The 27,851-nt window shown below is 57.8% G+C and overlaps 12 protein-coding genes across 12 annotated transcripts, besides 2 other annotated features; 7 read left to right on the top strand and 5 right to left on the bottom strand.

Annotated features, from left to right (window-relative positions):
• Positions 1 to 946: 946 nt before the first annotated feature.
• Positions 947 to 2,086, bottom strand: MFIFM68171_03130 (WLM domain-containing protein; the record flags this gene model as incomplete). The annotated part of the gene is made up of 1 exon (XM_071058551.1): positions 947 to 2,086. The coding sequence occupies one exon, from the start codon at positions 2,084 to 2,086 to the stop codon at positions 947 to 949; it is 1,140 nt and encodes a 379-aa protein (XP_070914652.1).
• Positions 2,087 to 3,626: 1,540 nt separating this feature from the next.
• Positions 3,627 to 5,302, top strand: GAS4 (Glycolipid anchored surface protein 4 precursor; the record flags this gene model as incomplete). The annotated part of the gene is made up of 3 exons (XM_071058550.1): positions 3,627 to 3,632; positions 3,755 to 5,030; positions 5,115 to 5,302. The coding sequence occupies 3 exons, from the start codon at positions 3,627 to 3,629 to the stop codon at positions 5,300 to 5,302; spliced, it is 1,470 nt and encodes a 489-aa protein (XP_070914651.1).
• Positions 5,303 to 5,944: 642 nt separating this feature from the next.
• On the bottom strand, positions 5,945 to 7,929 carry acl2 (beta subunit of ATP citrate lyase; the record flags this gene model as incomplete). Its single annotated transcript, XM_071058549.1, has 3 exons — positions 5,945 to 6,795; positions 6,849 to 7,023; positions 7,507 to 7,929. The coding sequence occupies 3 exons, from the start codon at positions 7,927 to 7,929 to the stop codon at positions 5,945 to 5,947; spliced, it is 1,449 nt and encodes a 482-aa protein (XP_070914650.1).
• Positions 7,930 to 9,701: 1,772 nt separating this feature from the next.
• On the top strand, positions 9,702 to 11,758 carry acl1 (ATP citrate lyase subunit 1; the record flags this gene model as incomplete). Its single annotated transcript, XM_071058548.1, has 2 exons — positions 9,702 to 10,163; positions 10,226 to 11,758. The coding sequence occupies 2 exons, from the start codon at positions 9,702 to 9,704 to the stop codon at positions 11,756 to 11,758; spliced, it is 1,995 nt and encodes a 664-aa protein (XP_070914649.1).
• A 1,007-nt stretch (positions 11,759 to 12,765) lies between these two features.
• Positions 12,766 to 13,137, top strand: MRPL33 (mitochondrial 54S ribosomal protein uL30m; the record flags this gene model as incomplete). Its single annotated transcript, XM_071058547.1, has 1 exon — positions 12,766 to 13,137. One exon carries the CDS (start codon positions 12,766 to 12,768, stop codon positions 13,135 to 13,137), a length of 372 nt encoding a protein of 123 aa, XP_070914648.1.
• A 768-nt stretch (positions 13,138 to 13,905) lies between these two features.
• On the bottom strand, positions 13,906 to 16,429 carry EAF3 (Esa1p-associated factor; the record flags this gene model as incomplete). The annotated part of the gene is made up of 4 exons (XM_071058546.1): positions 13,906 to 14,078; positions 14,134 to 14,243; positions 14,300 to 14,571; positions 16,016 to 16,429. 4 exons carry the CDS (start codon positions 16,427 to 16,429, stop codon positions 13,906 to 13,908), a joined length of 969 nt encoding a protein of 322 aa, XP_070914647.1.
• Positions 16,430 to 17,025: 596 nt separating this feature from the next.
• On the top strand, positions 17,026 to 17,628 carry MFIFM68171_03124 (Cnl2/NKP2 family protein-domain-containing protein; the record flags this gene model as incomplete). Its single annotated transcript, XM_071058545.1, has 2 exons — positions 17,026 to 17,322; positions 17,377 to 17,628. 2 exons carry the CDS (start codon positions 17,026 to 17,028, stop codon positions 17,626 to 17,628), a joined length of 549 nt encoding a protein of 182 aa, XP_070914646.1.
• Positions 17,629 to 17,865: 237 nt separating this feature from the next.
• MFIFM68171_03123 (Peptidyl-tRNA hydrolase) lies at positions 17,866 to 18,853 on the bottom strand (the record flags this gene model as incomplete). Its single annotated transcript, XM_071058544.1, has 3 exons — positions 17,866 to 17,953; positions 18,019 to 18,436; positions 18,535 to 18,853. The coding sequence occupies 3 exons, from the start codon at positions 18,851 to 18,853 to the stop codon at positions 17,866 to 17,868; spliced, it is 825 nt and encodes a 274-aa protein (XP_070914645.1).
• A 658-nt stretch (positions 18,854 to 19,511) lies between these two features.
• On the top strand, positions 19,512 to 21,504 carry MFIFM68171_03122 (uncharacterized protein; the record flags this gene model as incomplete). The annotated part of the gene is made up of 3 exons (XM_071058543.1): positions 19,512 to 19,532; positions 19,581 to 21,248; positions 21,319 to 21,504. 3 exons carry the CDS (start codon positions 19,512 to 19,514, stop codon positions 21,502 to 21,504), a joined length of 1,875 nt encoding a protein of 624 aa, XP_070914644.1.
• Positions 21,505 to 22,109: 605 nt separating this feature from the next.
• Positions 22,110 to 23,867, top strand: TRM2 (tRNA(m5U54)methyltransferase; the record flags this gene model as incomplete). The annotated part of the gene is made up of 2 exons (XM_071058542.1): positions 22,110 to 23,679; positions 23,758 to 23,867. 2 exons carry the CDS (start codon positions 22,110 to 22,112, stop codon positions 23,865 to 23,867), a joined length of 1,680 nt encoding a protein of 559 aa, XP_070914643.1.
• Positions 23,868 to 24,110: 243 nt separating this feature from the next.
• On the bottom strand, positions 24,111 to 25,419 carry ALG11 (asparagine-linked glycosylation protein; the record flags this gene model as incomplete). Its single annotated transcript, XM_071058541.1, has 3 exons — positions 24,111 to 24,298; positions 24,365 to 25,353; positions 25,403 to 25,419. 3 exons carry the CDS (start codon positions 25,417 to 25,419, stop codon positions 24,111 to 24,113), a joined length of 1,194 nt encoding a protein of 397 aa, XP_070914642.1.
• Positions 25,420 to 25,533: 114 nt separating this feature from the next.
• Positions 25,534 to 25,538: a sequence feature (Short protein (MFIFM68171_03119, GAB1312909.1) was converted to a misc_feature.).
• A 49-nt stretch (positions 25,539 to 25,587) lies between these two features.
• Positions 25,588 to 25,618: a sequence feature (Short protein (MFIFM68171_03119, GAB1312909.1) was converted to a misc_feature.).
• Positions 25,619 to 26,488: 870 nt separating this feature from the next.
• On the top strand, positions 26,489 to 27,727 carry MFIFM68171_03118 (Mitochondrial inner membrane protein OXA1L; the record flags this gene model as incomplete). The annotated part of the gene is made up of 1 exon (XM_071058540.1): positions 26,489 to 27,727. The coding sequence occupies one exon, from the start codon at positions 26,489 to 26,491 to the stop codon at positions 27,725 to 27,727; it is 1,239 nt and encodes a 412-aa protein (XP_070914641.1).
• Between the last annotated feature and the right edge of the window lie 124 nt (positions 27,728 to 27,851).

Below are 27,851 nucleotides of genomic sequence, written 5' to 3'. Positions count from 1 at the left end.
TCTTTGTTCTTTTTTTTTTTTTTTTTTTTTTTTTCCCTTTCCTTGACTCTTATCGGCATCATCATCATCATCATGGTGGCTCTTACTAAAATCCCACTGGGCCGGATATCATCACATCATCATCACAATCATCATCGTCAAGCGTGGGAAACAGCCAAAGTCATCATGAAAGACTAAGCGGATCATTAAGGCGTTTTTCTTGTCTTTTTCTTTTCTTTTTTTTCCTTTCCAGTTTTACTGGCTTGGATTCCGGTTTGGCGGGTATGCACGCACGCACGCACGCGTTGCGCTTTTTCGTTCCGTTTCTTGGCTCCTGTGTTAACTACGTTCTACCGCTACTATTACTAGTGTTTATTGCGTCGCGTTGCACTTCTGGGGATGAGACGGGACGTCAGGACAAGCTGAGGGCTCTCTTTGGTAAGCAGGCGGGTGGATGGGGCGCCAGTTGCGGTTGGAATAGATACGTAGATGGAAGGGGATGGATGGGGGACGCTAGACTTTGCCGGAGTTCTAGCTCTGATATGGAATACTCTCGTGGTAGGGTACTAGTCGAATAGACAGCTGGGTTACTTGTTCTGCCCTTGGTTTACCTTTATTGTTGTGTACTGAGTTCTGTTTGATGCTTACGTACTGCATCTGCCCGGGATGGCTAAGCTGGAAAGGGAAGTAGATGGCTACAATATGGGAGACCGACCGACTGTTCTGCTGCTATGTAGTCGGTTAGTCTGGCTCCTCGGTCTTTGGTAAGATACACATGGCTCCATATCTCGCAGAGGGGCGGTTGTTTTGTATAATGGGATCCAAAGTCGGGACTTGATACAAGAGTGATCTGCCCGATTACACTCACATAAATATTCTCGGATCGCTATTCCAATATCGCTGTTGAGAGCATGCTACACGCTAAAACGAAACCGTCGCAGAAAAGCCCAGGCCAAACTCCTCCTCTTTAGTCCCTCTTCTCCTGCGCAGCACCAGACCCTGAACCGCCTCCCTTCTCATCCCCTCTGGCCTGCCTCGTCGCCCTTTCCAAGTTCGACCACCTCGCCTCTGCAGCCCGCGCCCTAATCTCCCTCTCGCTCAGTCCCTCGGTGTTATTCCCCCCACCCAGGACATAGGTGCCGCCCTCCCAGCCCCCATGATCCATCACCATCCCTTCCTCGACCTCGTCCTCCTCCCCACCCCTGGCAGGAGCGTACTCGTCGTCCCCGACGGTCCTGCCACCCGTCTTCCAGTCGGCCCTCTCCACCTCCCTCTCGATCTCCTTGCACAGGGCCCAGAACTTGCTGTCGTGGTCGCCGTACACGTTGTGGGCCAGCTCGTGGCAGAGCGTCTTGCGGATGACGTAGTAGTTGCGCCAGCCGTCGTAGGCGTCGGTGCGCAGGCGGAGCTCGACGACCTCGCCGCGGTTGCGGTTGAGACCGAGGGTGCGCGTGACGCCCTCGTGCGAGGCCGACGTGTGGCTCAGCGGGTCCATCTCGGTCAGCAGGCCGACCGAGAAGCGGTGCCGGCGCATCGCCGCCCGGATCCCCGGGTCCGCCTTGAGCCGCTCCAGCAAGGCGAGGCTGCGCCCCGCGTCCGGCAGGTGCGGCAGCGCCCGCAGCGTGTGGAACGTGTAGTTGAGCTCCTCGACGCTCTGCCGCTGCGACGGGTTCAGCCGCGGTAGCCGCGCCCGCGCCAGCGCCCGCTTCGCTTGCCAGCTTGAGGCCATCTTGGCGGCGTCCTGCTGGGCGTTTTGGAGGGAGGTCAGGGCTGAGGTCTTCGGGGCGAGGAGGCGGAGGGTATTGTTGTTGAGGCTTGACAAGGGGACGGCCCTGTCTGACGGATCCGAAGGCGTGTAGATGGATTTAAGGTGCTTGGGGCGCTTTTCGAGTAGGGCTTTGCTCTTGTCCCAGTCGTAGGAGGGGAATTCGAGGGATAGGGTCAGGATGAGGTGCTCGAATGTGTCGGAGGAGGAGAAGTTCCATTTTTGGTTGTGGTGCTCGGGAGGGAACTTGATGGTTATCTCGACGGGGGGTCCATCGTCGTTTGCAGGGGAGAGTGAGTTGAGCTGCGAGTCTCGGTTTGGTGATGACTCGGCCGCATCCATGTTGAGAGCTTTGGGCTTCCTCTCCGGCCAGTGGATGAGATTTAGAGAGATGCCTGATGTCTTTCCTCGATTAGGGAAACTCCGCCACAGTGACTGGTATCTAGATATGACGTGAAGTAAATAAACTGCACAGCTTGAATGAGATTCTGATCCAGCGTCACTGAGAATATAGCGAGAGAGCTAAGTTGCGGCTATTGCATGCCAAATGATTGCCAGCTAATCAATAAATAAACCAAATGAAAAATGTGTTAACAATTCACTGGTTTTCTGTGAGTTGGTAATTGTCTACCTTGAACTGCTATGAAATGTGGTCCATGAACTGGGTTTGGGCGCCGAAGCTTCGATGACAATCCAGAAGAAGGCGTTGCTTTGTCATCCAAACCCGACTGCCCCGTGACTGTTGTCATCATTTGGAGTCAACCCAGCGCCACTGCCACGAGGCAGTTTTGACAGGTTTGCTAAAATTGTTTTCAAGGAAACGTCGAGCTCGGCTGGGAAAGCCGCAATGTCATCTGCGGGTGTTGGCTCATGCACGAGCCATCCCCGGATTCCTGGTCGGCGATTCTGAGACAAGATCCCAAGAGACTTGAAACAATGGCCCTATTCACAGTTTGTCCGAGAAGCGGGTACGTCAGTTTCCAATCGATTGGAGATCGACGGATTGGCTGACAGAATTCCCGGTTTTGTTCACCGCCCACTACAGCGAATGAGGGGAGTGAGACCCTGACGATCAATGCGGGACGGGCCCTGCTAGGGGGGCAAGCAAAACACAGACGCCGCCAACGGCTTTGCGTCGCGGTACCGCAGCGTGGCAGCTTGCGTTGCAAGGTTCTTGCTGCGTGCTGTGGTAACGTATCAGTTGCGTGGTTGCATCGTCCCTTTCTTTGCGTCGGCTGTCTTTCACTGATTTGGTCGCGATGCATGGGCGTATTCGTGGATCTCGTATCTCGTCTCTTCTCTCTTCGTGAGTTCATCGCACCAACCCACAAATCAGGGGGCCATCGGTTCGACGGCACACACAAAGTTGGGGGCGCTTGACAGAATTCGGGCTAGTGTTGCATCCCAAGAGGGCATAGCCCCTTATGTCCGCCGAACGGCCCCTGAAATGACATCGATGCAGCCAGTGAGACGGCAGCGCAACCCCCGGACTTTTAATCGCTTTCCCCCTTGTCATCCTCGGTTTGGGGCACCAAGAGGGAAGGCCCCGCTAGGCTCATTTTGGCGATTTCGCTTGATTGTTGGTTACCCCCTTCGTGTTTCCTTAATTGAGTTGCCTCTCCTCCACGAGCCGCTTCCTCGTGTTGCACTTCGTTGCTCATCGTCTTTCTCGTCAGTCCTTCGTTGGCATTTGAGGAAGGTGCTCGCTCTGCGGATTCCTTTCTCTTTCTCGTCGCTCCTTTGGCATAATTCCGCTTTTTACATCTAGATTTTTTTTTTAAAAAGAATCCGCAGCCGACCGCCCCCTCTCGTACATTCCCTAGAGGAAACTCGCGCACACATTTTACGCATATCAGAGAATCTCACTTGTCCCATACAAACCATGCTTGTGCGTCAATTCCCGTGGTTTCTTGTTTCCTGACACAGCGGTGGTGAGCCGTCGCGGAGGAAGCGCGCGAGAACACGAACATATGCGCATATTCGATAGGTACTGATTCTCTCACCGTGTAGATCCACTCAGCGCTCCTCGCGCTTGGAGCGACGCTCGCTGCCGCCGTCCAGCCTCTGGAGGTACAGGGCAACTACTTCATCAACCCCAGGACCGGCAACCGCTTCCAGGTCATCGGTGTTGCGTACCAGCCGGGCGGCTCTGCGGGCTACGACCCGTCAAAGGGGGTTGACCCCCTGAGCGAGGCGGATATTTGCCTCCGCGATGCCGCCCTGCTCCAGGTCCTCGGTGTCAACGCTATCCGCGTTTACAACCTGAACCCGGACCTGAACCACGATGAGTGCGCCAGCATCTTCAATGCCGCCGGCATGTACATGATCCTGGACGTCAACTCGCCCCTGGTCGGCGAGGCCTTGACCAGCTGGAACCCCTGGGAGTCGTACTATGCCTCGTACCTGAACCGCACTTTTGCCGTCGTTGAGGCCTTCAAGGACTACCCCAACACGCTAGCCTTCTTCTCCGGAAACGAGGTTATCGACAAGGTCGCTACGGGCGCTACTGTCCCGCCTTACATGAGGGCCGTCACCCGCGACCTGAAGAACTACATCAGGAGACACGTGTCCCGGCCCATCCCCGTCGGCTACTCGGCTGCCGATGTGCGCGATGTCCTGTTCGACAGCTACAACTACTTCCAGTGCTCCATTGAGGACGAGGAGGACGACATGAGCAGGGCCGACATCTTCGCTCTCAACAGCTACAGCTGGTGCGGTGAGAGCTCCTTCGAGGAGGCCAGCTACAACGAGCTGGTCGACGGCTTCACCGGCAGCTCCGTGCCTATCTTCTTCTCCGAGTTCGGCTGCAACACCCCCTCGCCTCGCGTCTTCACCGAAATCGGCACCATCTACGGCCCCCAGATGTCCGACGTGTTCTCGGGCGGCATCGTCTACGAGTACACGCAAGAAGCCAACAACTTCGGCCTGGTGGACATGAGGACGGACGGCACCGCCACGCTCATGACCGACTACCTGTCCCTCAAGGACCAGTACTCCAGGCTCGACTTTGAGGCCATCCAGGGCCTGCAGCCCCCCGCGGGCGACGCCCCCAGGCCCCCCGTCTGCCGCTCCAGCCTGATCACCACCGAGGGCTTCAACTCCAACTTCACCCTGCCCGTCCTGCCGCCCGGAGCGGCCGAGATCATCGAGGCGGGCGTCTCGCCCAAGCCCTCGGGCAGGCTCGTCGAGATCAGCGACTGGACCGTCAGGCACGAGGTCCGCAACCCCGACGGCAGCCTGGTGACCAACCTGGCCGTCGTGCCCCTACCTGATGACTCTGTCAACCGTAAGCCTTTTGACTTCCCCGATTCCCCATTTGTTGTTCATCTTATGACTAACGTTGTGGTCCCCTTTTTTTTCTCTCTGTTAGAGCATGGCACTAACACCGCCGGCACTCAATCCAACCCGGGCTCCGGCTCCGACTCTGGCTCCGGCAACAGCGCTGCCGCTGAGGACGACTCCGACCCCAGCGAGGACGCTGCCCCCCGCGCGGCCGCCATGGTCCTGCCTGCCTTGGCCATGGGCATCTTTGCCGTCATGGCTGGTGTCGCCATCTAGGTTTCGATTTAGGTTCGTATCCGGTTCTGCGGCGAAGCTGATAAAGGGAAGGAGAAAGGTGAAAGGGGACGGGATAGGGTTGTTGTTGTAGATATCGACAGAGAGAGCGGAAAATGTCTTGAGTTTTCTTTTTCTTTTTCTCTTTCTCTCTTTTCTAGTAGCTCGCGCTCTTTCGTCATATACATGTATATATGTATTTATGATACCACTTTTCTTCATTTCACGTATGTCGTCCATTTGCCCGGCTTTCTAACCTACCGGAGTTGGCTGGTTGCATATACGATGGGTGAAGATGTTGGTCGCGCGTGGTTTGGAGAATACCCAGGGGATGTCGTTAATGTGTCCCGATCAATCTTATAACGCCGCTCACTCTACGTATCATGTCCATCGTTGGCACCTCCTGTGTCGTGAGCAAGTGGATGTGGACACGCTCTAAAGTTATTCGCAACCTGTGTCAGACGACAAACTGGGGTCGGATAGCAGGAATACGCCGGCGCAACCGCCAAGTTAATAAACATCTCATTTATTATACTTTCTATCGGGTCTGGCCCATCTGGTTCGAGAGTGCGCCTTAATAAAAGAACAATCAGACGGCGAGGCGAACGCCGGCTCGTAATTGACACCGCATCATGAATCTTTCGCTTAACCCTTGAACTCCTCAGCGCCACTCTCCTCCCATTTGCCCGGAATCAGCGCCAGGGGTACGATGCCGCTGACGTGCATCTCGGGGCCAAAGATCTTGGCGTTCAGGCCCAGCTCTTGCGTCGCCGCCTTCATGTTCTTGAGGCCCTCCTGGTAGTTGGGGCCTGCACGGCGGACCCAGATCTGGACATTGTGCTCATTAAGAGTGACGGCGTACTCGCGGAGGGCCTTGATAACACCCTTGAAGGTGCTGGCCACGTTGGTGAAGTTGGCGATACCACCACCAATGAAGAGCACCTTACCCTTGGGGTTCATGGGTGCCCGGAGCATGAGGTCGAGGACGGTCCGGGCGTAATGGTACGTTTGAGACTCGGTGGGAGCACCAGAGTACTCACCGTAGTTGGCCAGCTCATCGGCGAAGCCGGACGAGGCAATGGCGTCGGCATAGACGACCGAGGCACCACCACCGGCCACCAGCGTCCAGATCCTCCCGTTGGGGTTGAGGACCGTCAGCTTGAGCGAGGCGCCAGTCTTCGCGTCGAGCTCAGCGATGTACGCCTCCTCTTTGGAGAGCTCGCGGCCGAAAGGAGCCGGGAACTCAATCGGCGGGCCGGCATCGATGTTGACAGTGCCGTTGGTCGTTGTCGGGGCGGTGATGCCCAGAGCCGACGACGACCTGGCAACAGCCCACTTCACGCCGCACTCAAAGTCGGCTGTCTGATCCAGCTTGGCAGCCAGATCGAGGAAGTGCACCGAGGCCGAAGTGGCATCCTCGTTAGGGATGACAACCAAGGGGTTGATCTCCAGGTATGTGAACTGGCAGTCCACGTAGACGGCATAGAGACGTGTGACTTGAGATGGTCAGCGGGAGAGAACCGGAAGCCGACAGGGGCCAAACACTTACTAAAGTCAACCAAGACGTTGTGGACGCCTTTGGGAACCTTCTTCAGGAGAGTGGCTGCGATCTCCTCGTTTGAGGGATATTCTGAGAGATCGACCGGGATCAGGAGCTTCTCAGCCTTTGCGTCGACATCGCCGACATCAACACCACCTTCGTGGGTAAACAGAATCCAGTCGCCCTGGAGAAGCTGGTCAGCCGCACGTGCATCTTGAGTGGTTTTGGTTGTTCCTGCGGGCAAAGTTGCGTCCCGGCATCCCGGCGTCCCCATTCAGAGGTCCACATCATAATGCGGTTTAGCCTCCGTTCGTCCGTCGGCTCGGCAGCCCTTTCAAGGTGGGACGCAGGACCCCGTCTGAATGAATCGCTACCGGCGGGGGACGCATTCTTTCCGAGTATAAAGCCTCAGGAAAAGCCCACGGATGATGCGGAAGCTGCATTCTTCACCCGCATCGCCATTTCCGACTTCTCTGGCCTGCGCTCTGCGCATCGTTTCCCCCGGTTTGCTTGCATTCGCAAAGTGGGGTCCGTTTTCGCCGACCGCAGCAGAAATACGCCAAGAACGGTATCAATTGAAAACCAACACTTACATCGCGAACCGAATGAATCTAGGATGGGTTAGCGCGACTTGCCGTCCACGGTCGATGCGCCCGGCCACACTCACGTTGATGTAGTATTCGGTGTCCTGAGGGTGCGGCACGAAGGGCTCGACGAGGAACTGCCGGAGAACGCCTTCTGTGTGCTCAACCTTCTGCACCTTGCCAGCGCGCTCGGCAACCCACGCCCTTGCCTCGGCCCAGGTCTTGTTGAGGGCGAGAAGGCCACTCTTGCCACGGCGCTTGATGAGCTGGTCCGGCTTCGCGACCAACTTGATGTCCTGGTGCAGGAGCCACGGGTATGTGATCTCGGCCTGGTTGAGGACGGCGTTGACGTCGGCATCTTCAGGGAAGTGGATGGACGCAAGTCTGGGCGGGGGGTTGTGCGTAGTCGGGCGCGGCAGTGGGCTGGGCTTGATCACCGGCGCCCTGGTCAGGTGGTAGTTGATGATGGCTTTGCCATCGGCCTCGAGGATGCTCTTCGCGGACATGGTGGAGGTAAGTTGGCAAGTGCTTCCTTGCTCTCAGTCCTTTTTCGCTAGTTATCAGGGCGTTAGAATGGGCTCGGAATTGGATGCGCAATGGTGTTCCACGATAGCTCGTGGGCAGCCGAGCACCGAGATAAACCTTCCCAACCTCAAGCGAGGGGCAAACTTACCTAGTCGAGAAGTCTCGAGGATTGGATTGCTAGAGGACAGGCGTGTTCCGGTGAGGGATGCCGCAGCAAACGAAGTGAGGGAGAAGGCGCAGTGGGCGAAGAGGAGTATCGGAATCGGAGATGCTCCCTGGGAGAAAAGATGAGGGCCGGCTCCGAATTCAGAAAACTTGGGCTCTGGCACGAACACACACCCAGGACCGCAACACAAGGGACCCGTAACTTCTTTTCCGTGAGCGTTGGGGGAGGGGGTGGGGTGGAGGGACCAGAAAAAAAAAAAGTACCATTGCCCGCCAAAACCTTTGGGGATGGGACCAGAGCGGGGCAGGTAGGCTTGGGCGGTCAGGAACCTGAAGTACCGGTACCTTGCTGGAACCCAAGGGACCCCACTAGCTGCAGCCTGGGAACGCATCTCTTCTCCCTGGCCAGCCACGGCACCCCGCTGCTGCATCCTGGCCGCAAAGATACCTGACTGCGACGACGGTGGAACCGCGAGTTTGGCGATGCCTGATGGAGTCTTCCTTTCCTTTCGATCTGGCATCAATATGTCGACTGTCGTTCCTCCACGACACGGCTTGGCCGAAACCATTGTCTCCTAGCGCAACGTGGTTGAACGAGGCGGACGGTGTTGGGGATCGTCCGGCCCAAGCATCACTTGTGCTTAGTGTGGTACACCTCATGCGGGGCAACTGTGACGAGAACAAGATTGCAGGCCGCAATAATTCCCCGAGCTGAGCCTCGATTCTCCTATCACAGCATGCAAGTGCTGCTCGCCGACGCAGGTGTTCCAAGACCGAGCTGGCTTGGGTCGACCTGGCGGCCATGCGTCTCCAAGTCAGTCTGGGGCCCCGCGACGCCCGAGATCCCCGATCTTAGAATACCGTTTGCCCCGCGTTGCCCACGGGCCTCGACAAGCCACCCTTTCTTAGCACTATGACTTACATAGACTGCGCTGCGCGTCAGATCTATGTTCTGTGCGTTTATCTCCTTCACCGCTGTTCAAGGGCCACGGCCAAGCGTGCCGGGGGATAGCTGGCTCTCAAAATTTCCGTTGGCGTCTCGGAGGGGTATCGGACGACAGAGTGGCTGAGGATCACCGAGGTACTGGTACTTGGACCGCCAAGTGCGACGACTGCCCCACCTCCTGTCAGCAAAAAAAAAAGTCGCGCCTGGCTCGTCTGGTGGAAGTCCGTTAGGCGATCGGACCAGGGTTAAAAAGAGTTGGGGAATTTGCTTCCCGTTTGTTGGATTGGTTGACCAGTATCTGTCCAATTAGCGAGTCGCAACGTTTCTTAGGCGATTCCAGCAGAGGGGGGGTTGTGATTCCCCGTTCCTCGACAGGAGCAGCTTCACTAAAAATCAAAAGCTGCGGAGCTCTCTTGCGCCTACCCCGAGTGTGGTGCTTCCCGACAAAAACGACAGGGACCGACAAAAACCTCCCCCCCCAAAATTGCAGCCCGCCTGCCCTCGCCTTTCCGAGAAACCATCACTCTCCCTCGCTCCCTCGCTCCCACTCACTCTCTTACTCCCTCCCGCGTCCGCTCGGATTCTCTTTTGCTTCCACAAAGACGATTGTCAGCGAGCTTCGAGTCGGTCACACAGTTCACCATGGCTCCTGCGGCACCCTCCAGCGCCAACGGCGCCAACCCGACCGGCGGGCTCTCTGCTAACGACAACATCCGCCGCTTTGCTGCCCCAAGCCGGCCGCTGAGCCCGCTCCCCGCCCATGCTCTCTTCAACGACAAGACAAGATGCTTCGTCTACGGTCTGCAGCCCCGCGCCGTGCAGGGCATGCTCGACTTCGACTTCATCTGCAAGCGGACGACGCCGTCTGTCGCGGGCATCATCTACACATTCGGCGGCCAATTCGTCAGCAAGATGTACTGGGGGACCAGCGAGACGCTGCTCCCCGTGTACCAGGAGGTCTCGAAGGCGATGGCCAAGCACCCGGATGTTGACGTGGTTGTCAACTTTGCCTCGTCCCGCAGCGTCTACAGCTCGACTATGGAGTTGATGGAGTATCCGCAAATCAAGACGATTGCCATCATTGCCGAGGGCGTTCCTGAGCGTGTAAGTTATTCTTGTTGCTCGCGGCGGTAAAAACCGAGGTGCTGACAGTTGGCCTCCCACAGCGCGCTCGTGAGATCGCACACGTCGCAAAGAAGAAGGGTGTCACAATCATCGGCCCTGCCACTGTCGGTGGCATCAAGCCCGGTTGCTTCAAGATTGGCAATACTGGTGGCATGATGGATAACATTGTCGCCTCCAAGCTCTACCGCAAGGGCTCCGTTGGCTACGTGTCCAAGTCGGGTGGTATGTCCAACGAGTTGAACAACATCATCTCGCAGACGACAGACGGCGTCTATGAGGGTGTTGCGATTGGCGGTGACCGTTACCCCGGCACTACCTTCATCGACCACCTCCTGCGCTACCAGGCCGACCCGGCATGCAAGATCCTCTTGCTGCTTGGTGAGGTTGGTGGCGTCGAGGAGTATAAGGTGATCGACGCGGTCAAGCAGGGCATCATTACCAAGCCGATTGTGGCGTGGGCCATTGGTACTTGCGCCAGCATGTTCAAGACGGAGGTCCAGTTCGGCCACGCTGGTGCGTTCGCCAACTCGCAGCTCGAGACTGCTGCCATGAAGAACCAGAGCATGCGGGAAGCTGGCTTCTACGTCCCTGACACGTTCGAGGACATGCCTGGGCTGCTCAAATCCCTGTACGAGAAGCTCGTGGCAGACGGCACCATTAAGCCGCAGCCCGAGCCCGTCGTGCCCAAGATTCCCATCGACTACTCGTGGGCCCAGGAGCTTGGCCTTATCCGCAAGCCGGCTGCGTTCATCTCGACCATTTCCGATGACCGTGGCCAGGAACTTCTCTATGCTGGTATGCCCATCTCGGACGTGTTCAGGGAGGACATTGGCATTGGCGGTGTCATGTCTCTGCTGTGGTTCCGCCGCCGTCTCCCCGACTATGCGTCCAAGTTCCTCGAGATGGTTCTGATGCTTACTGCTGACCATGGTCCGGCCGTGTCTGGCGCCATGAACACTATCATTACGACCCGTGCCGGTAAGGATCTCATCTCGGCACTTGTGAGCGGTCTCCTCACGATTGGCTCTCGGTTCGGCGGTGCGCTGGACGGCGCTGCCGAGGAGTTCACCAAGGCGTTCGACAAGGGCCTCAGCCCGCGTGAGTTCGTCGACACGATGCGTAAGCAGAATAAGCTTATCCCCGGTATCGGCCACCGCGTCAAGTCGCGGAACAACCCAGATCTCCGTGTGGAGCTGGTTAAGGAGTATGTCACGGCCAAGTTCCCCAGCCACAAGATGCTCGACTACGCGCTGGCGGTCGAGACGGTCACAACGTCCAAGAAGGACAACCTTATCCTGAACGTGGACGGCTGCATTGCCGTGTGCTTCGTGGATCTGATGCGGAATTGCGGCGCCTTCAGTACAGAGGAGGCCGAGGATTACCTCAGCATGGGTGTGCTCAACGGCCTGTTTGTGCTCGGCCGCAGCATTGGTCTCATTGCCCACTTCCTGGACCAGAAGCGCCTGCGTACCGGTCTGTACCGTCACCCGTGGGATGACATTACGTATCTGCTGCCGAGCCTGCAGCAGTCCGGCCCGCCGGGGGCCGAGGGCCGCGTGGAAGTGCAGATGTAAGGGGATTTTTAGACGAGGCATTATTTTAGTCCAGGAAACAGACAGCCTTCTACAGGGATCAGGAACTCCGAATGGGACTTTGTCACGACCTTTCCTTACAGGGCGCAGTAGAGCGTGCGGGCAAGCTGTAGGACAACAAAATTAGTTACATAAATAAGAGATTTAATCGGCCGACTAAACTTGGATTGTCTCTATGCAGCGTAATCTGTCTGATGGGCGGTCAGGGCACCCGGCGGGACGGACTGACTGCACTGTCACCCTATGGTGTCAGCGTACTCGAGACTTCCACGTCCCTGGGAGAGACCGGAGTACGCCTGGTGGGGAGGGCGGTTTGGCCGCAGTATGTACCCGGAACCTGAAATCTTCCCCTCCCTCAGATGAAGGCCGGGTTTGTGTCCAACCCTCCGAATCCCGATAAAACCACCGAGATGGAGGGGCAGCGGGGCTGAACAAGGGTCGCACACGCCCGACGGACCCACCCATATCGAAGTCGCGTTCACGGGTCGCCAGCATGGCGGTCTGCTGCGGCAGAATTATTTTGTTGCACTGACCATTGTGCCATCTGATGCCGGGCTGCCGGACTGGTCAAGTGATTAACAAGTCTCGTCAAGCTGAAGGAAACGATACTGTAGAAGCTGCCGCCGATACTGTCAACTGCGTAATCCTCAATTCGCTCCGGGGGTGAGTTTCTAATGGCTACCTGGTGCGGGCTTAGGGGAATTGGAATTGTGCTGATGCGACGGCATTCTGTTTGAAGGAACGAGTTGCGTGCGAGTGCACACGGCAAAAGCAACCTGCAGCTACGACGACGACGACGACGACAACGACGAGGAGGACGATATCGAGCGAGTGAGGGCATACAAAGGCAGCGAGATTGAACGGGCCAACGAAGACCATTCCCTCGGGCCCATTCACCTACAAGCAATCACCACCACCACCACCACCTTCAAGCCGAACCACCCAAGAACAACAATAAAGGAGAAAAAAAGTAATAAAAAAACAGAAAAATGTCCTTCTTCCGCATCACCCTCCACCGCTCGGCAATCGGCATGCCCAAGCGCACCCGCGGCGTGCTCGCCGCCCTGGGCCTGCACCGCCGCTCGCAGGTCGTCTTCCACCCGGTCAGCGCGCAGTGCGCGGGCATGATCATGAAGGTGAAGGAGCTGGTGCGCGTCGAGGAGGTGGAGCGGGCGCTGACCAAGGCCGAGGTCAAGGCGGAGCGGACGCCGGCGCCGGGCTTCTACATCGAGCGGGCTGTTGCGCGGATGGGGGAGGGGCGCGGGGTGGGTCAGGCTGTTGTGTCGAAGGCGGACGGGAGGGGGGCTGGGACTGGGACTGGGACTGGGGTGGGGATGGGGGGTGAGGAGGTTAGGTTATAGGCGTGATGGCGCGGGGGGAAAGGCCCGGGAGATATGGGATCGACTGTTGGTATGGCAGGGGGGAGAAGATGGGGATGTTGTATCTATGTATATTTTACTGTATGACAAACTGGCAATAGAGGATTCTGCGGACTCTAAAGTTGGCCGAGTGCAGTCGTCGAAACCAGCCAAGACACACCATCACCATCGACATTGTCGGGCTAACAAACTTGAATATACGCTACCCGAAAGTCTCCGATTTTGCCCTTTCCCGTGATGACCATGAAGAAAAAAATATACATAGGACCTTCGTCCATCCGTCGCTGCCGGTGCTGTCCGTCTCAGCGGCCAGACGAGACACCAAGAGCACATTCCAGTTCGCGCAGCAGCCCTCTCCTCTTCTATCCCTTATCCGCTGGCTGTTCACAGGCGAAGCGCCAACTACCCTCCCCAAGATGGAGAGCAGGAGTAGCGGCCGTGAGTGCCCCCGCAAAAATGCACAAACCCGCCACGATCGGCTAGTTGCGTCAGCCAGGGTTCGAGAACACTCCCACGTCCCAACCCGCAAGCCGAATGTAGACAGGAAGCCTTGCAGTAAGGAACCCCAGAGATAATCAGTGAGCGGATCTTCAGAACTGAGAAATGAGCCGAGGTCAAACGTCCTCCGCTTCACCGGGACGTCTTCTGTCTCCATCTGATCAAGGACAGCTTCCTCCCCACCTGACCGGAGACCTCTTGCTCTATCCCCGAGCTCTCATGCTTTACCGCCCCGCTATTAAGCCCGCTGTTCTAGGCACTCCTAGCTTTCTCGTGGTAGTCTGCCGCGGGCGTCTCGTACTCGCTCACAAAGTACTTTGTCACCTGGCGGCTGAACCAGTTGGTGAATTTCATGAGCTCCTCGCGGAGGCGGTTCACGGACTGCTGGTCCATGTTTGTTTGCGCCACCAACTCCGGGAGTGACACTGCCGCGTGGTTAGTGTTTGTTTCGCGGCGACAGGAATGGGAATCGGTTCGTACCAAGGAGACGGGCCAGGTGTTCCGCGCCATACGTATCACAGGCGCTCTTCTGCTTGCTCTCGTCTGAGTTCCACAGTTGGTGCATCTCGTGATACTGGGCACGCTCAAAGCTGTCATCGTTCTTCGTTAGCCAAAGGCGCGGTGAACGTAGAGTGGAAAGACTTACCGGTAGAGGAGAATCCGGCCGAGCGCCTTGTCGAAATACTCGCGGAGTCCAGCAACGGTCTCCTCCAAAATATCCATTGACGCGCTGCCCTCCTGACGATTGGGTCGCTCGTACGCGAGATAGTCGTTGAGAATCTCGTCTACAGGGTGGGCGTGCGGGAGAGGGACAAGCTGCTGCAACTTTGTCACGTTCTCCCAGTCGTCGACAAGCATCGCTTTGAGATGATCGGGTAAGGGTAGTTTGATGGAAGGCCGATTGTGGAAATTGTCTTCCTATGTCGCTTCGTTAGCCCCTCCAAAGTGAATCGACCTGAGAAAGGTGCGAAAGATAGCAAAAATAGCAAGCATTCGGGCCCAGCCCGCTTGGGCTCCTAGATCGCGAGCGACTGGCGGAGCGGTGGGAGTCAACGTCTTGTTGGGCTGTGCTACTCATCCAGCTGCCTACTTAGGCATTGCGATCCTGTTCCCTCAGGGCACACAGGTAGCCGCTGCCCGCTAACTCCTCACTTAAGCAAACATACACTGTCACGCTCCTGCTTGCCAGACGCCAAGACAGCTGGCCTTAGTTCTGGTTCGTTCTGTCTGTCGGTAAATGCTGGCTCTAAGGAGACGCCCGCAAGGGGCGTGTTGACGAGCGGGGCGATTTCTTCGTAATATTCCTGGAGCCCGGACGTCCAGGTACTAGTTTTTAGGGCATGCGAGAGCTTGGGGTGGTTCTCGCCGATGCACACTCGCTGTGGGAAAAATAGAAAGCGGTCATCGAAGATTGGTCGATCTTGTTTGTCAAGGTAGGTTGAGGTAGCCTCGGTCGGTTTTTGCAACAAAGGGTCAACTTTCTCCTGAGCCTCAGCCCAGCGCTCTTCCTTGACTTCCCATGGCTCATCCTGGCGAGATATCGCCGCTTTCTGAGCTGCTTTCCGAGCATGGGCGCGGGTAGCACGAGCGATTGCCGTCTTCGCTCGGGCCATCATGGATGAAGCTCGAGATGTCGTGATGAATATCCAATAGAATACTCGAAAACGAGCAAAATATGTGAACTACGATGCCCGGGAATGTGATGTTCCGTGATAGGTGTGATTTTCGAGTTTTGGCGGGTCGATGTTTTAGTGTCGAAGGGGAGGGAAATGAAGAAAGTCGAGAGTGCTGGAGGGGAAAAGGGGTTTGTGCGTGGCGGAGGTATTCCCTCCTGTTCTGGTCGGCGAGGTGAATTCGGGAGGGTCCAGGTTCCGCAGAGGCGACCTGGCAGAAAGGCAAGGTAACTTGGTCGTACTGCTGGCAAGCTCATGCGTTCGGGCTGGCGTGCTGTAAAGCAAGGAGACCATTGCCTGCAAAACGCTCGCGGCTGCTAGGCTCTGGAAGCTCTCAGGAGGCGGTATTCAAGCAGCGTAGGAAGTCAAGCGTGGCCGACATTCCAACCAGCCTAGAACCGTGCTCAACGGTTCACACCAAAACGAATGCCCTCGCTGAGATGCTTGTCTAAGCGGGACAACCCGAAGCCGCCCGCTCCCCGGCACGAGATCGCAGTAGAAATGCAAGACTCCTAAGATGCTTGGTCGAGGAAGATACCTTCCGACAAAGCGCGGGGGGATCCAAGGAGCAACCGCCAGGACGCACTCGCCATCCAGAAGCCCACTCGCGGTATTTGGCCGAAGCCCAAAAGCCAAAACGCGCTAACACTAGGAAAACAAAGCTAAACAGAAACCGCCACCAAACTTACATGCTCAAGGTCAAAGTCTCTCGCCCTACGGGGACCGCGTCCGCTTGCCGTCGTGGTTCCCGCGGTGCGCTCCTCACTGCCGCGGGCTGAACTCATGTCGGAGCCGTTTGCGCGGGCGCCCTTCTTGGGCTGCTTGGCCGCCTTGCCGGACTGGAGCATCTTGAACTGGGCGAGCAGCTGCGAGGCCAAGTCCTTGTTCTCGTCGGTGAACTTGCGCACGCGGTCCTGCGGCACCCAGTCGTCCCAGCTGCTCTTCCAGCCCTTGTAGTGGATCTTATACTGCCACCCCTCGCCGTTCTCGCCGGGCATGACGTCCAAGATCTTGGCCTCGTACAGCATCTCCATGTGGAAGCAGAGCACACGCTCGTCCTTTTGGAAGGGCGGCTGCGGCTGCGGCTGCTTTGGGGGAGCCATAGTGCAGACCGGGTTGTCCTCTTTTTCTTTTTGGGAGGGTTGCCGCAACAGATGGATTAAGGTGAAAGGACGGGGCGGGAATGCGGCTTTTGATGCTAATTTGAGTTGCCCGACAGTCTCTGTTGCCTTCCGACGCACGAACGGGGAAGCCACCAGGCCGTCGTTTGAGAGGGAGCCGTGAGAAGCGCCGGGCCGAAATGTGTTGTTGAAATTTCAAACCTTGCGTAGACTCATTAGATGTATCGCAAGGATGCCCGGCACGAGCCCTTTGTCAATTCCCGATGAGAATGGGCCGCGTCAAAGAATGCTGTTGATGGGTTGATGACCAGAATAAGTCTGGACCAAGGAGCAGACAGAGCACAGATCACGGGAACACGCGAGGGCAACCCCCAAGAACGGCGCCACCTCTCCCACATGCTGGTGGCCGTTCCCGTGCTTTTCGCGTCCTCAACTGCTCTGGCGCTTCCCATCCAGATGTAAAAGCCCGCCAATTAGCAACCGGTGTATTCCATGTAATGCAGCACTAGTCGGCCCACGGCCTTATTGCTGCTCTCCGTTTTATGCAACTTTTCTCGGGCTAAACTAGATCTCGCAAAATGGCGCCAACCGAGCAAAAGATACTGAGCAACTACCTGCTGGTCCCCGCACAGCTGCCTGCCATCATCTCGCTGCAGGAGTTTGTTGGCCTGTTTCCGCGGTCGCTGCAATCATCGCCCCAGATTCGCAGTCTCTACCGCGATCTGCAGAGCCAGAGGAATGCACTTGTAGACTTGGTGGCCGAGCAGATCGACGAAGAGGCCAAGCATGGCAAGGCGATGCGCCGGGCCTTGATCAGATCACGACGGGAAGCGGATGCCCAGGAACAGGACGATGAGCTTGAAATCGAACGAATGGTGAGCTCCGCATTGCGAAGAAGACGACCCCTCTTAAGCTAACCCCTCCCGCAGCTTGGGAACGCGCCACGGAATCCAAAGCACAGCGTCGCCTCCATCCTGCCTGACATGGAAGGCGCCATCAGTGAACTCGAGAGCGAGCTGCAACTGATGGAGGAAGAGGAAGCCGCTCTTCTGGCTTCTGTCCGGCAGACGGTGGGCGCAATGAGCGACCTGCGCTACGGCCGCCTGGCTAACGGCCAGCTGCGAGAACAGGTGCTTGAGGGCCTAGCAAATCTGCGGGAGGCGTGCAAAGGGAAGAATTGATATGATTCTGGTCCGCTATGTCCATGAACCACGCGCATGTACTCATACCTAGCCCCGAGACGGCAACAGTGCACAAAATATCGATCAAATCCCCCCGTCTTCCAGCCCACCAGGTTTACCCGCTGAATCCCAGCAAACAAGAAACGAGACCCGGCCGAGAACCCCCCCCCCCCCAGTAATTATGATACTAGCATGGGAAAATTCCTACATAACACACACCTCACTGAGCAACTCAATCTAAGAGCGGCCGTCTCCCGGGGGAGCAGCGCGCGGCGCGGCGCCCGCGGCATTGCCCGGCCGGTCCATGCCACCCATGCGGCGGTTCCTAACAGGCAGACGTCAGCACAAAAGTCACACGCATCACGTGTTCGATGGATGATCAAAACTCACATCATCGACCTGCTGATGAAAGAAACCAGCAACATCATGCCCCACGAGGGGATAGCATTCAGGGCCCAAAGCACGTATCCGAAGGGGACCGAGAGACCGTACTTGGCCACGACGCCGTCAAACGGGTGGAAGTAGCTCTCGTACTTGTGGAACTTTGCGTCTTCGCCCTTGCCCGTGTACGCGTCGACAATGTCCTGCGCCGTGGTCGTCGTGAGATTCAGGCGCTTGTAGTAGATGTCGACGGGCGCCGGGGCCGGAAGCATCTCAAAGAAGTACAGGTTGCCCGCTGCCACCATCCAGCTGTTGCACAGCACCGGCTCGTCGTCACAGTTGATGTATCCGAGGTGCGGCGATTGCGGCAGCACGGCGAACCTGGTCGCCGACTCATTAAACGCCTTCTCGACCTTGAGACAGTGGCCTATTGGCGGTAAATACTCGTTAGTGAATGGGAAAAAAAAAAAAAAAAAAACGGGCGAGTAGTTGCAGAAGCAGAGTTGAGCTGGGCCGGTCACGAACCATAGCATGACTTGTTCCGCCCGCTCACCAACACCATCCACTCCTCGGGCTGCGTCGCCTCGGCCTTGACGGGGGCGTACAGCGTGTCCTTCCAGCTATCGAGCGTGAGCGTCTGGATCGGCTTCGCCTCTACCACCTTCTTCCCCTTGGCGGTGCCGGCGCTGGGCGTCGCGGGCGCACCCGCCTTGTCGGCGACGGGCCCCGACCCGCCGAAGCTGCTGAGGAAGTTTTGGAACTTGGCCTTGTACTGCTCGAACGGGCTCTCGGCGGCCGCCGCAAGTAGCGGCAGCGCCAGCAGGGCGGTTGTGGAGAAACGCATTATTACACGATTATGGATAGGCGGTACGGGCTGCTGGTGGTTTGCTTATGGCAGCTTCCGAGTTGTGATGAGAAGAGACAGAGAAACGTGACAACCGGACAATTCGGCGAATTAGGATGATGTAAAGATGAGGGGTCCGAGGCTGCCTAGAAATAATCGACAACTGCGGCGTGGGTTGGTAGAGTAAAGGTGTAAGGAGCGCAGGGGGCGATAGCAGACTCCTGTCGCAAAGGCCAGCGTGCGAGTAAGAGGGAAGGATGGAGACCGCGACCGAAGTTTGCGAACGCGGACTACTTTTTTCTTTTTACTTATGTATTCCTTTGATTACCGCGACGGCTAGCGTAGCTTCTGCTACGATGCTATGGCGTTGACAGGGGCCTGGTAAAGCGTCGCGTAGCCTGTTCCGGTTAAACACTGTGGACTTACAGCCCGTGTCCCTGGGCAACAGCTGGCACCGAATCTTCGTTAAGTGGGCCATTGTCCCAGGGCTCGGACAACCCCAGTCTCAAATTCCGCGTTTTGTTCGAGGGGACGCGACTCCCGTCGCCGTTGTTAACCTCAGCCACAGTGGGGCGTATTCATCATAGCATTGAAAGTGGTCGCGTGTGGCTCAACCTCATCGCGATAGCATCAATTCCGAGCCATCCTTTGGCTGCACATGAGTAAAGCTGCACCAATGGTCAGTCTCAAACAATCATTCAAGGAAATCGTATTGACAAAGTATTAGGCACCTGGCAGACCGATTCAAAAACGGCGACGTGGTCGTTCCCCGAGCGCGTCCAAGGCCGCGGAAAGCGTGTCGGGCTCATCGAAAGATGCATCAGCGCAGGAACCAACCGGCAAGAAATCGTCAGAAGCTGATTCGGCTCCAAAGAAACGAGGGCAGCCAAAGAGGAATGGTGTAGGACTGCAAGAGGAAGCGCCGCCTGCACATAATAACCACGCTGGAAAGCCCTCTGCCCTGGCGACGAGGAAGAGGGGCCGGCCGCCTAAGGCCCGTGATACCCAGGCGGACGAGGAAGAGACTACCGAAGCACGACCACGCAAGAGGATGCGGGAAGATAAGGGAGGTGCGGCGGAGAATTGGGAAGAGGATGGCGAGGGGGGCAGTAGATCCAAACGGAACAAACCTTCGGCCAATACCTTCCATCAAGACACACAAGCCGAGGAAGAGGTTGCAATAGAGACAACGGCCCATCGTAACAGGAGAGGGCGTCCTCCTGCCGACGACAATCAGAGGGAAGCTCCCATGAAGGAGGCCCGTAGCAAGGCACAAGCGGACTCGGCAAAGGCCAAAGCAGCATCGAAATTCGCACGTCCTGAACTGGCAGAAGCAGAAGGCCAAGCTCTAGAAAACTCCACACGTCGAAGTAGAAGAGAGCGTCGATCTGCAGATGAGAAGCCATGGTGGGCTGCGAGCGAAGCGGCGCCAGCGGATGCTAGCGCTGAGAAAGAACGGCCCGGCCCATCCAAGAAGCCGAAGCGTGGCCGCTCGTCGCTAGCAGAAGTATCCATTTCCAAAGCGCAAAACCAAGCGGGAGCCTCACAATCGAGCAACCAGGGAACGAAGACAGGGCGCGGAAGGTCCTCCCTCAGCCCCAACAACGACAGCCCATCCGAGAAAGATACCCAGCCGCAGACAGTACCCAAATCCAAATCCAACCCCAAACCCCGTCGTCACTCCTCCGCCGCCGAAACCGCTCAAAGAGGGGAAAGAGAAACAGAACAAACCCAAGAACCGACCCCTGAACCCCAAATTAAATACCGCCACCTCAGCTCGCGCACCCGTCAGATCCCCCGCGCCACAATCACCTCCAAATGGACCCCGCTCTCGCCCGAAGCCATCGCCGCGGTCTCGGCCCTTGTCACCGACGCCTCCCGCCCGGTCCTCCTCCGCCTCAGCGACCGCAGCGACGCCCGCCACGACCAGGCCCAGACCATCCTCCGCACCTTCTCCGCGCGCCTGCACTCCAAGCTCGCCAAGGGCATGCCCTTCCCGCCCCCGACCGCCGGCCCGTCCTCTGCCAAATCCAAGAAGAGAGCGGGGGAGGGGGGCCACGAGACGGAGCTGGACTTTGAAAAGACGGTGGACGCGATCGGGCGGCTGGAGAGGGCGCTGGATCCGCTGCTGCATTCGGTGGCGCTGCTGAAGGGGGAGAGGGAGAGGGAGGAGAGGGAGCTGGAGAGGGAGTATAAGCTCCTCAAGAGGCTGGAGGGGAATGCGAAGGCTGAGAGGAGGGAGTGGAGGGAACGCGGGAAGAGGGGCCACCTCCTGGCTGGCGGGGTGGGGGGTGGGGTTGGTGCTGATGGGGAGGAGGAGAAGGGAGGGGACGAAAGGGGGTTGGAGTTTGTTAAGAAGGGGAAAGTGGAAGGGGGTGTTGGTGGGGTGTTTAAAGTGAGTTTTTCTCGTTCTCTCTTTTATCTTTTGGTGTTTGGCCGTGCTGCTAACCGCGCGTTCGGTGTAGGACCTCCAGGAGGAAGAGCTGCTCGCGCTATCGCAACAGATTGGCAGCCATATGGAGAGCATGAGGAGTAATCTGGGCCAGATCGAGGGCGTGCTGCCGGCCATCGCCAAGAGCAGGGCGGCGCTGCAGGCGGCGCTGTGTCAGCATCTGGAGCCGGAGCAGTATGACCAGGTGCTGCTGGGTTAGAGGTGATGGGTGTAAGGGGTGCATTCAGAGCATTGGGCGGGCTGGTTTACGGAATGTTATGATACCCCCTGAGATACGTCACGGATTCTTGGTATGGGCGGGAACTGTATAAGGCGTTGAAGGTTGGTCAGTGCTGTGTGGTCTGCGAGATCATTGTCAAGAGAATCTAGAGCAGCCACTATGCGCTGTATGCATTATCGACTAGACTCTGTAATGCTTCGGCTTTATGAGAGGATTATGGTGTCGATTATTTTCATTTTCCTTCGTTTAGAGTATAGGTTGTGGACCAGGGACCGCGAGCATTGAATTGGTCTGTGCGCCAGTGTGTTTGAGTGAGACTGAAACTGCCATGTTAAGCTCGAAAAGAGGCGTAAAAGAATTCGCACAACGAACAATTTCCACTGTTCCCCGACGCAGGCGCCTTGCAACTACAGACGAACTTACAGTTCGGTGGATCTTTGGTTGCAACAGCAGTCAAAATTGATCCTCAGTCCCCCATGCGACTCGGCGGCATCAGAATTTTCTCAAGACCCTCTGCAGCTTTCACTCCTCTCCTGCGCAACCAATCCCATACATTCAAGTCCTGGATGAAAACTCAGTCGGCCATGGCTGCAGCGCCCAGCGCAGCAGAGGCTGTCAAGGTGCCCCAGGCCCCTCAAACCAACCGACCAAAACAACACGGGAAACGACCGTTCCACGGTTCTCATCGCAAGCCCGCCAAGCACAGGAGAAAGCAGAAGGCGCCCCAGGAGGGGTCGCATGAGGAGGTGCTCCTGGCCGATGTGCAGGCTCTCCTAGCCTCTCAGAAGATTTCGGATGCAGCCTCTGATAGTGCTGCTGGGGGTGAGACGGCGACTTTGCCCGAGGTGGGCAGTGAGATTGAGGTTGACGTTATCGAACTGTCGTCGTCAGGTGATGGATTGGCAAAGCAAAAGGGGTCAGACCACATATATGTGGTGCCCTTCGCCGTTCCCGGGGACAGGGTGAAAGTCAAGGTGTATCGTCACAATCTTGACGAAGGCTATACTGCCGCCGACTTCATCTCGGTCGTGAAGCCTTCCGCGATTCGTGACGACAGCCGGATCAAATGCCCCTACTTTGCCAAGTGCTCCGGGTGCCAATTCCAGATGCTAGACTACCAAGAGCAGCTCAAGATCAAGAAGAACATCGTCGTCAAGGCATACCAGAACTTCTCACAGCTGCCACCTGAGCTCGTCCCAGAGGTGCTCGACACCATCGGCAGCCCTCTGCAGTACAACTACCGCACGAAGCTCACGCCTCACTTTGACGGGCCGCCCAACAACCCCCGACGCGGGCCTAAGAAGACGCATGAGAAGATGCCGCCGTTCGGCTTCACCCCGAAGACGTCTCGCCAAGTATTGGACATCGAGGACTGCCCGATCGCCACCGACACCGTGCGCAAGGGCCTTACCGACGAGCGCGCCCGCCTAGCAGTAGAGTACGGCAAGTACACCAAGGGTGCGACCATCCTGCTCCGCGAAAGCACCAAGCGCGTCACCAAATCCTCGCCTTCCGAGGTTGTCCCCGTACCAGAGGGTATCCCTCCTGACGCCATCCGTGTCGAGACGGACACGCACGTCGACTTCAAGACGTGCATAACCGATTCCAACGCCACCAGCACCGAATACGTCGACTCGTTCGTCTTCACCAACCCAGCGGGCTTCTTCTTCCAAAACAACAACTCCATCCTCCCCCCCTTCACCGCCTACATCCGCTCGCACATCCTCCCACCCACCTCACCCACCAACCCCACCGCCAAACCCATCCGCAACCTCATAGACGCCTACTCGGGCTCGGGGCTCTTCACGATCACCCAGTCCTCCGTTTTCTCGTCGTCGGGCGGAGGCGGCGGTAGCATCGGCATCGACATCGCCGACAAGTCGATCGCGTACGCGCGGCGCAACGCGGCCCTCAACGGCCTGAGCGAGGACCAGTGCCGCTTCATCGCGGCCGACGCCCCGGAGCTCTTCAAGAGCGTCAGCGCGTACGACCCGGATGAGACGGTCGTGGTCCTGGACCCGCCGCGCAAGGGCTGCGACGCGAGCTTCCTGAGCCAGCTGCTCCGCTTCGCGCCGAGGCGGGTGGTGTACGTAAGCTGCAACGTGCACACGCAGGCGAGGGACGTGGGAGTGCTGGTGAGGGGAGAGGTGGAGGGTGCTAGTGGTGGTGGTGGTGGTGATGGTGGTGGCGGTGGTAGTGGTGAGGCTGGGTCGAGCGAGAATGCTGGGGAAGGGGACAAGAAGAGGGTGAGATACGAGATTGAGAGTATTAGGGGGTTTGATTTCTTCCCGCAGACGGGGCACGTCGAGGGGGTAGCAGTGCTGAGTCGGGTGGATGGTTGAGGTGACCTATAAATCTCGCCTGCGATCTTGTAGCAATGATGAATACGCCCAGCGGGGATTTCCCTAATGTATTATTATGTTGTGCATGCCATCAATGGCCTTCATTTGCAAGAAGTACGAACCCTAGAGCATACAGATCCAAAACACCTGCCATCTGCAACCGATGCATAAGAAAAGGGGTATCCATGTATCTATTCAAGGAGACGACCAGGACAGAGAGAAGAAAGAAAACAGCGCGCCACATCACACCCTTTTCCCACCCTTCGCCAGCACCAGCTTCTCCATCTGCTCTGTCCATCGCCTAGCAAATTCCTCCTCGGTGAAACGCTTAGCCGATTGCCTCGCCCGTCGACGGACAGCGTAAGGATTTGGCAGGCTCAGCGCTTTTTCATAACCTTCAGCAAACTCCGTTGAGGAAGTTGCATGGAAACCTTTGAAAATACCAAGTCAGCATCTCCGCGCTTCAGCAAACCAGAAAAAGAAAGGGCCGTAAATACCTGTCGGTTCCCCCTCCACATCGACCACAATATCCAGCTTCGGCCCACCACTATCATGCACTACCGAGATCAGCCCCGCCGCCTGGTACTCGACCACGCCAATACCAAAATGCTCGTTCCACATGCCATTCACGCCAACCGACGCGCGGCGCAGCCATTCCAGAATCTCAGGCCACGACGCATCCAGGTGGAACTCGACCCGATCCCGGATATGCAGCTCGTTGACCAGCAGCCGCAGCTGATACACCCTCTTAGAGTCATGGTCATCCCTGACGCTGCCCACCAGCACCAGCCTCGCGCCCTTGGCGGCCTCGCTGCCCCGCTTCACAAACTCGGCAAACGACTGCAGGATCAGGGCGTGGTTCTTCTCCGGGCGGAACTGCGCGATGTAGAGCAGCACCTTCTCCCGCCTTCCCTCGCTCGCGGGGGACACCTCGACCTCGTGCTCCAGCTCGCGGACCGCCACAGGCGGGTAGACTACCGCGGTGGGGGTCTTGTTCTGCCGCAGCGGGCCCCACAGCTTCTGGATGTGGCTCTGCGTCCAGGTCGAGTTGGTCATGACCACGTCTGCCGAGGCGCCCACGCGGGAGTAGGCCTTAGCGAACAGCCGCCAGTAGAGCTTCTTGATGGCGCCCCGCGGGCCCACGCCCTGCCCGGCGTTGACGCCCTGCGAGCCGACGGCCGACGTGGGGTCGAGGGAGTCGAGCATGTCGGTTGAGATGGTAGGGTAGTGCACGTAGGCGCCTGTGGGCACGTCCGGGAAGAGGAGCTTGGAGAGGCCGAGGGCAAAGGCGTAGCCCATCGTGTCGACGAAGACGTCGGGGACGAGGAGGGAGAAGGCGTCCCAGGCCATGATGAGCGAGCCGAGAGACTGGCCGGCGAGGGTGAAACGCGGCCAGGTCGAGGCTAGGACCCAGTGACGAGTTGAGAGGTAGAAGAAGTTGATGGTGGGCGGGTGGAGGTGGATGTTGAAGCGGTTCTGAGGGAGGCTGTCAGCAGGGAGGAATATAGAAGGGGGGCTGAACAGCTTGCCTTCACTCTGGCCAGGATGGCATCCTTGGTCACGTCGTGATCGCCGGTATAGACAACGCACTTGGCCTTTGGCCAGCGTTGTTGCGTGGCCCGGATGGCAGCCCAGAGGACTCTCTCTCCGCCTCCTCCGGCATTACTTATTCTGTCAGACAGGTTCGTACCTCCAGGAATTTCAAGCCAGCACAACTCACCAGAATGGGTGGAAGAAGCCCACAATGCCATCCCAGTCAATGTCACCCTTCCCGCCGTTTTTGGCTGTCCCAACCAAGGACGCATCCACCTTCTCCCAGCCGTCGCTCTCTCCTCCTTCCCCGCTGCTGCTACTGCTCCTCCTGCTCTCGCGGTACTTCTTCTCGTCCGCCTCGGCGAGTTCGAGTATGCGGCAGCGACGTCCGTCTGTCTTCTGGCGTAGATACCACCCGAGCAGCGCGCCCAACCCCCGCCAAAGGAGAGGCAGCACGAGGAGGATAGCCAGCGGCGTCAGGCATAGGAGTTGGACCAGCGGGGTCGCCATATACGATGTGAATTTGCTGCTCATAGAAGAGGGGTTTGCTGACACTCGCAAGTAGTAGCGCCGTGGAGATCGACCATGCACGGGGGGGTGGGATTTGAAGGCAAGACGGTCGAACTGCGGAAGAAGAGGGTTCGTTAAGGAATAATTGCTATGGAAAGAAGGATCATGGACGCATGGATGAACGAGAGACGGTTGTGCAATTTTAGAGAGTTCAAAAAGAAAGGCTGGCGACAGGCCGGAAGTCTCAGGGGTGAAGTGGCAGCAACACTGAACACCTGGTCGGAAGGTTAATAAGGGATGGGACGTGACGTACTGTACGATCGCTACTCGCCAGCGGTGTCCCCACGGTGTCAGTGGCCGATCGGGCGCGAGCACGGGCCCGCTACAGGGGTTAATCAGCGCGTTCCCAGGTGATTCCGTGCCAAGAAGGCTTAAAGGTTCAATTGGGAAACTGGGGCTTCACCTGAGCTCTGCAGACGCCACAAACTCAAGCTCAGCTGAGCACACACCATCACCTTTAAAAATGAGCAGATGATGCGCAACCAGCCCAATTACACCCTACTATGATACCCACCGCCATGAGAGCCTTTGCCGGGCTCCGGGCCCGTCGCGTCGCAAAAGCCGGTCCCTCATCAACACGACCATCTACAAGGAGCTTCTCCTCCCTCCGCCCCTTAACCCCTTACCTCTCATCCCGCTCCCGACCAACCCTTCGGTCTCATTCCCCCTCCACCTGCAAACCCACCCGCGGGCCCCAGTCCCGCTCCTTCTCCCTCCTACCCCTCCTCGAAGCCTCCATCACCGCCTCCCAGACCCTCCTCACCACCCTGCACACCACCACCCTCACCCCCTGGTACCTCACCATCCCGCTCTTCGCGCTCATCATCAACCTCGCCACCCGGCTGCCCACCACCGTCTACTCGCGGCGGATCGCGATCCGGCGGGCCAAGCTCGCGCCGCTGACGCGGGCGTGGTCGGCGCGCGCCGCCCACGACATCAACAAGCAGGCCAAGGCGGAACAGGGGGGGATCCGGCAGGCCGGGATGACGCAGAGGGACCTGACGCGCTGGATGGCCGGGTACCACGTGGCCAACGTGCGCGAGCGGAAGAAGCGGTTCCGGCGGTGGGGGGTGCAGGAGTGGAAGGACTGGGTGCCCGGGCTGGCGGTGTTTCCCGTGTGGGTGGTGGGGATTGAAGGGTTGAGGCGGATGTGCGGTGGCCCGAGGGGGCTGGTGGGGACGTTTGTTTTTGGGGGGAAGGAAGAAGGGGGGGAGGACGGCGGCGGGCAGGCGGTGGGGGTTGAAGGGGGCGCTGTTCAGGGAGAGGGTGCATTGGATCTCACCGCGCCGGCGACGGGTCAGGTTCAGGAGGTGCTAACGACGGCGGCCGGGGCGGACCCTTCCATGGCTACGGGCGGGTGTCTTTGGTTTCCGGATCTCATGGCCGCGGATCCGTATCATATCCTGCCGTTCGCGCTGTCGGCGATCCTCGTGTTGAATCTGCTGCCGAGGTCTGAAGTGGGGATACGGAGTCTGTTCGACCTGGCGGACAAGGAACGGGCGACGGTGGTTCAGAGCAAATGGAGTATGCGGCTGCGAAGGGGCTTCCTCCTGGTGGCGATGGCGGTCGGGCCGCTTACGATGGACTTACCAGCAGCGCTACACCTCTACTGGATAACCTCGGCGACGTTGACCGGCGTCGAGACCGAGATCATAAAGCGGTTGCTGCCCATGCCCAAGACCGTTCCGCCGGCGAAACTTACCGAAAAGAATCTGATGTACATACAACCAACCCGCGAGAAAACGGAAAAACCATGAACTGGGAACATGTTGATTTCGGACTTGTACATGGATATAAACGACAGACACAGGCCAGTGATGCGCCGACTCCCAAAACGCCCTCCTTGTACAAACGGATATAATTATGACAGTTACACTCCAC

This window comes from Madurella fahalii (assembly GCF_045866475.1).
Source record: "Madurella fahalii IFM 68171 DNA, scaffold_2, whole genome shotgun sequence".
Taxonomy (NCBI): domain Eukaryota; kingdom Fungi; phylum Ascomycota; class Sordariomycetes; order Sordariales; genus Madurella; species Madurella fahalii.
The sequence above is the reverse complement of the archived record's forward strand: the minus strand, read 5'-3'. Positions and strand labels throughout refer to the sequence as shown.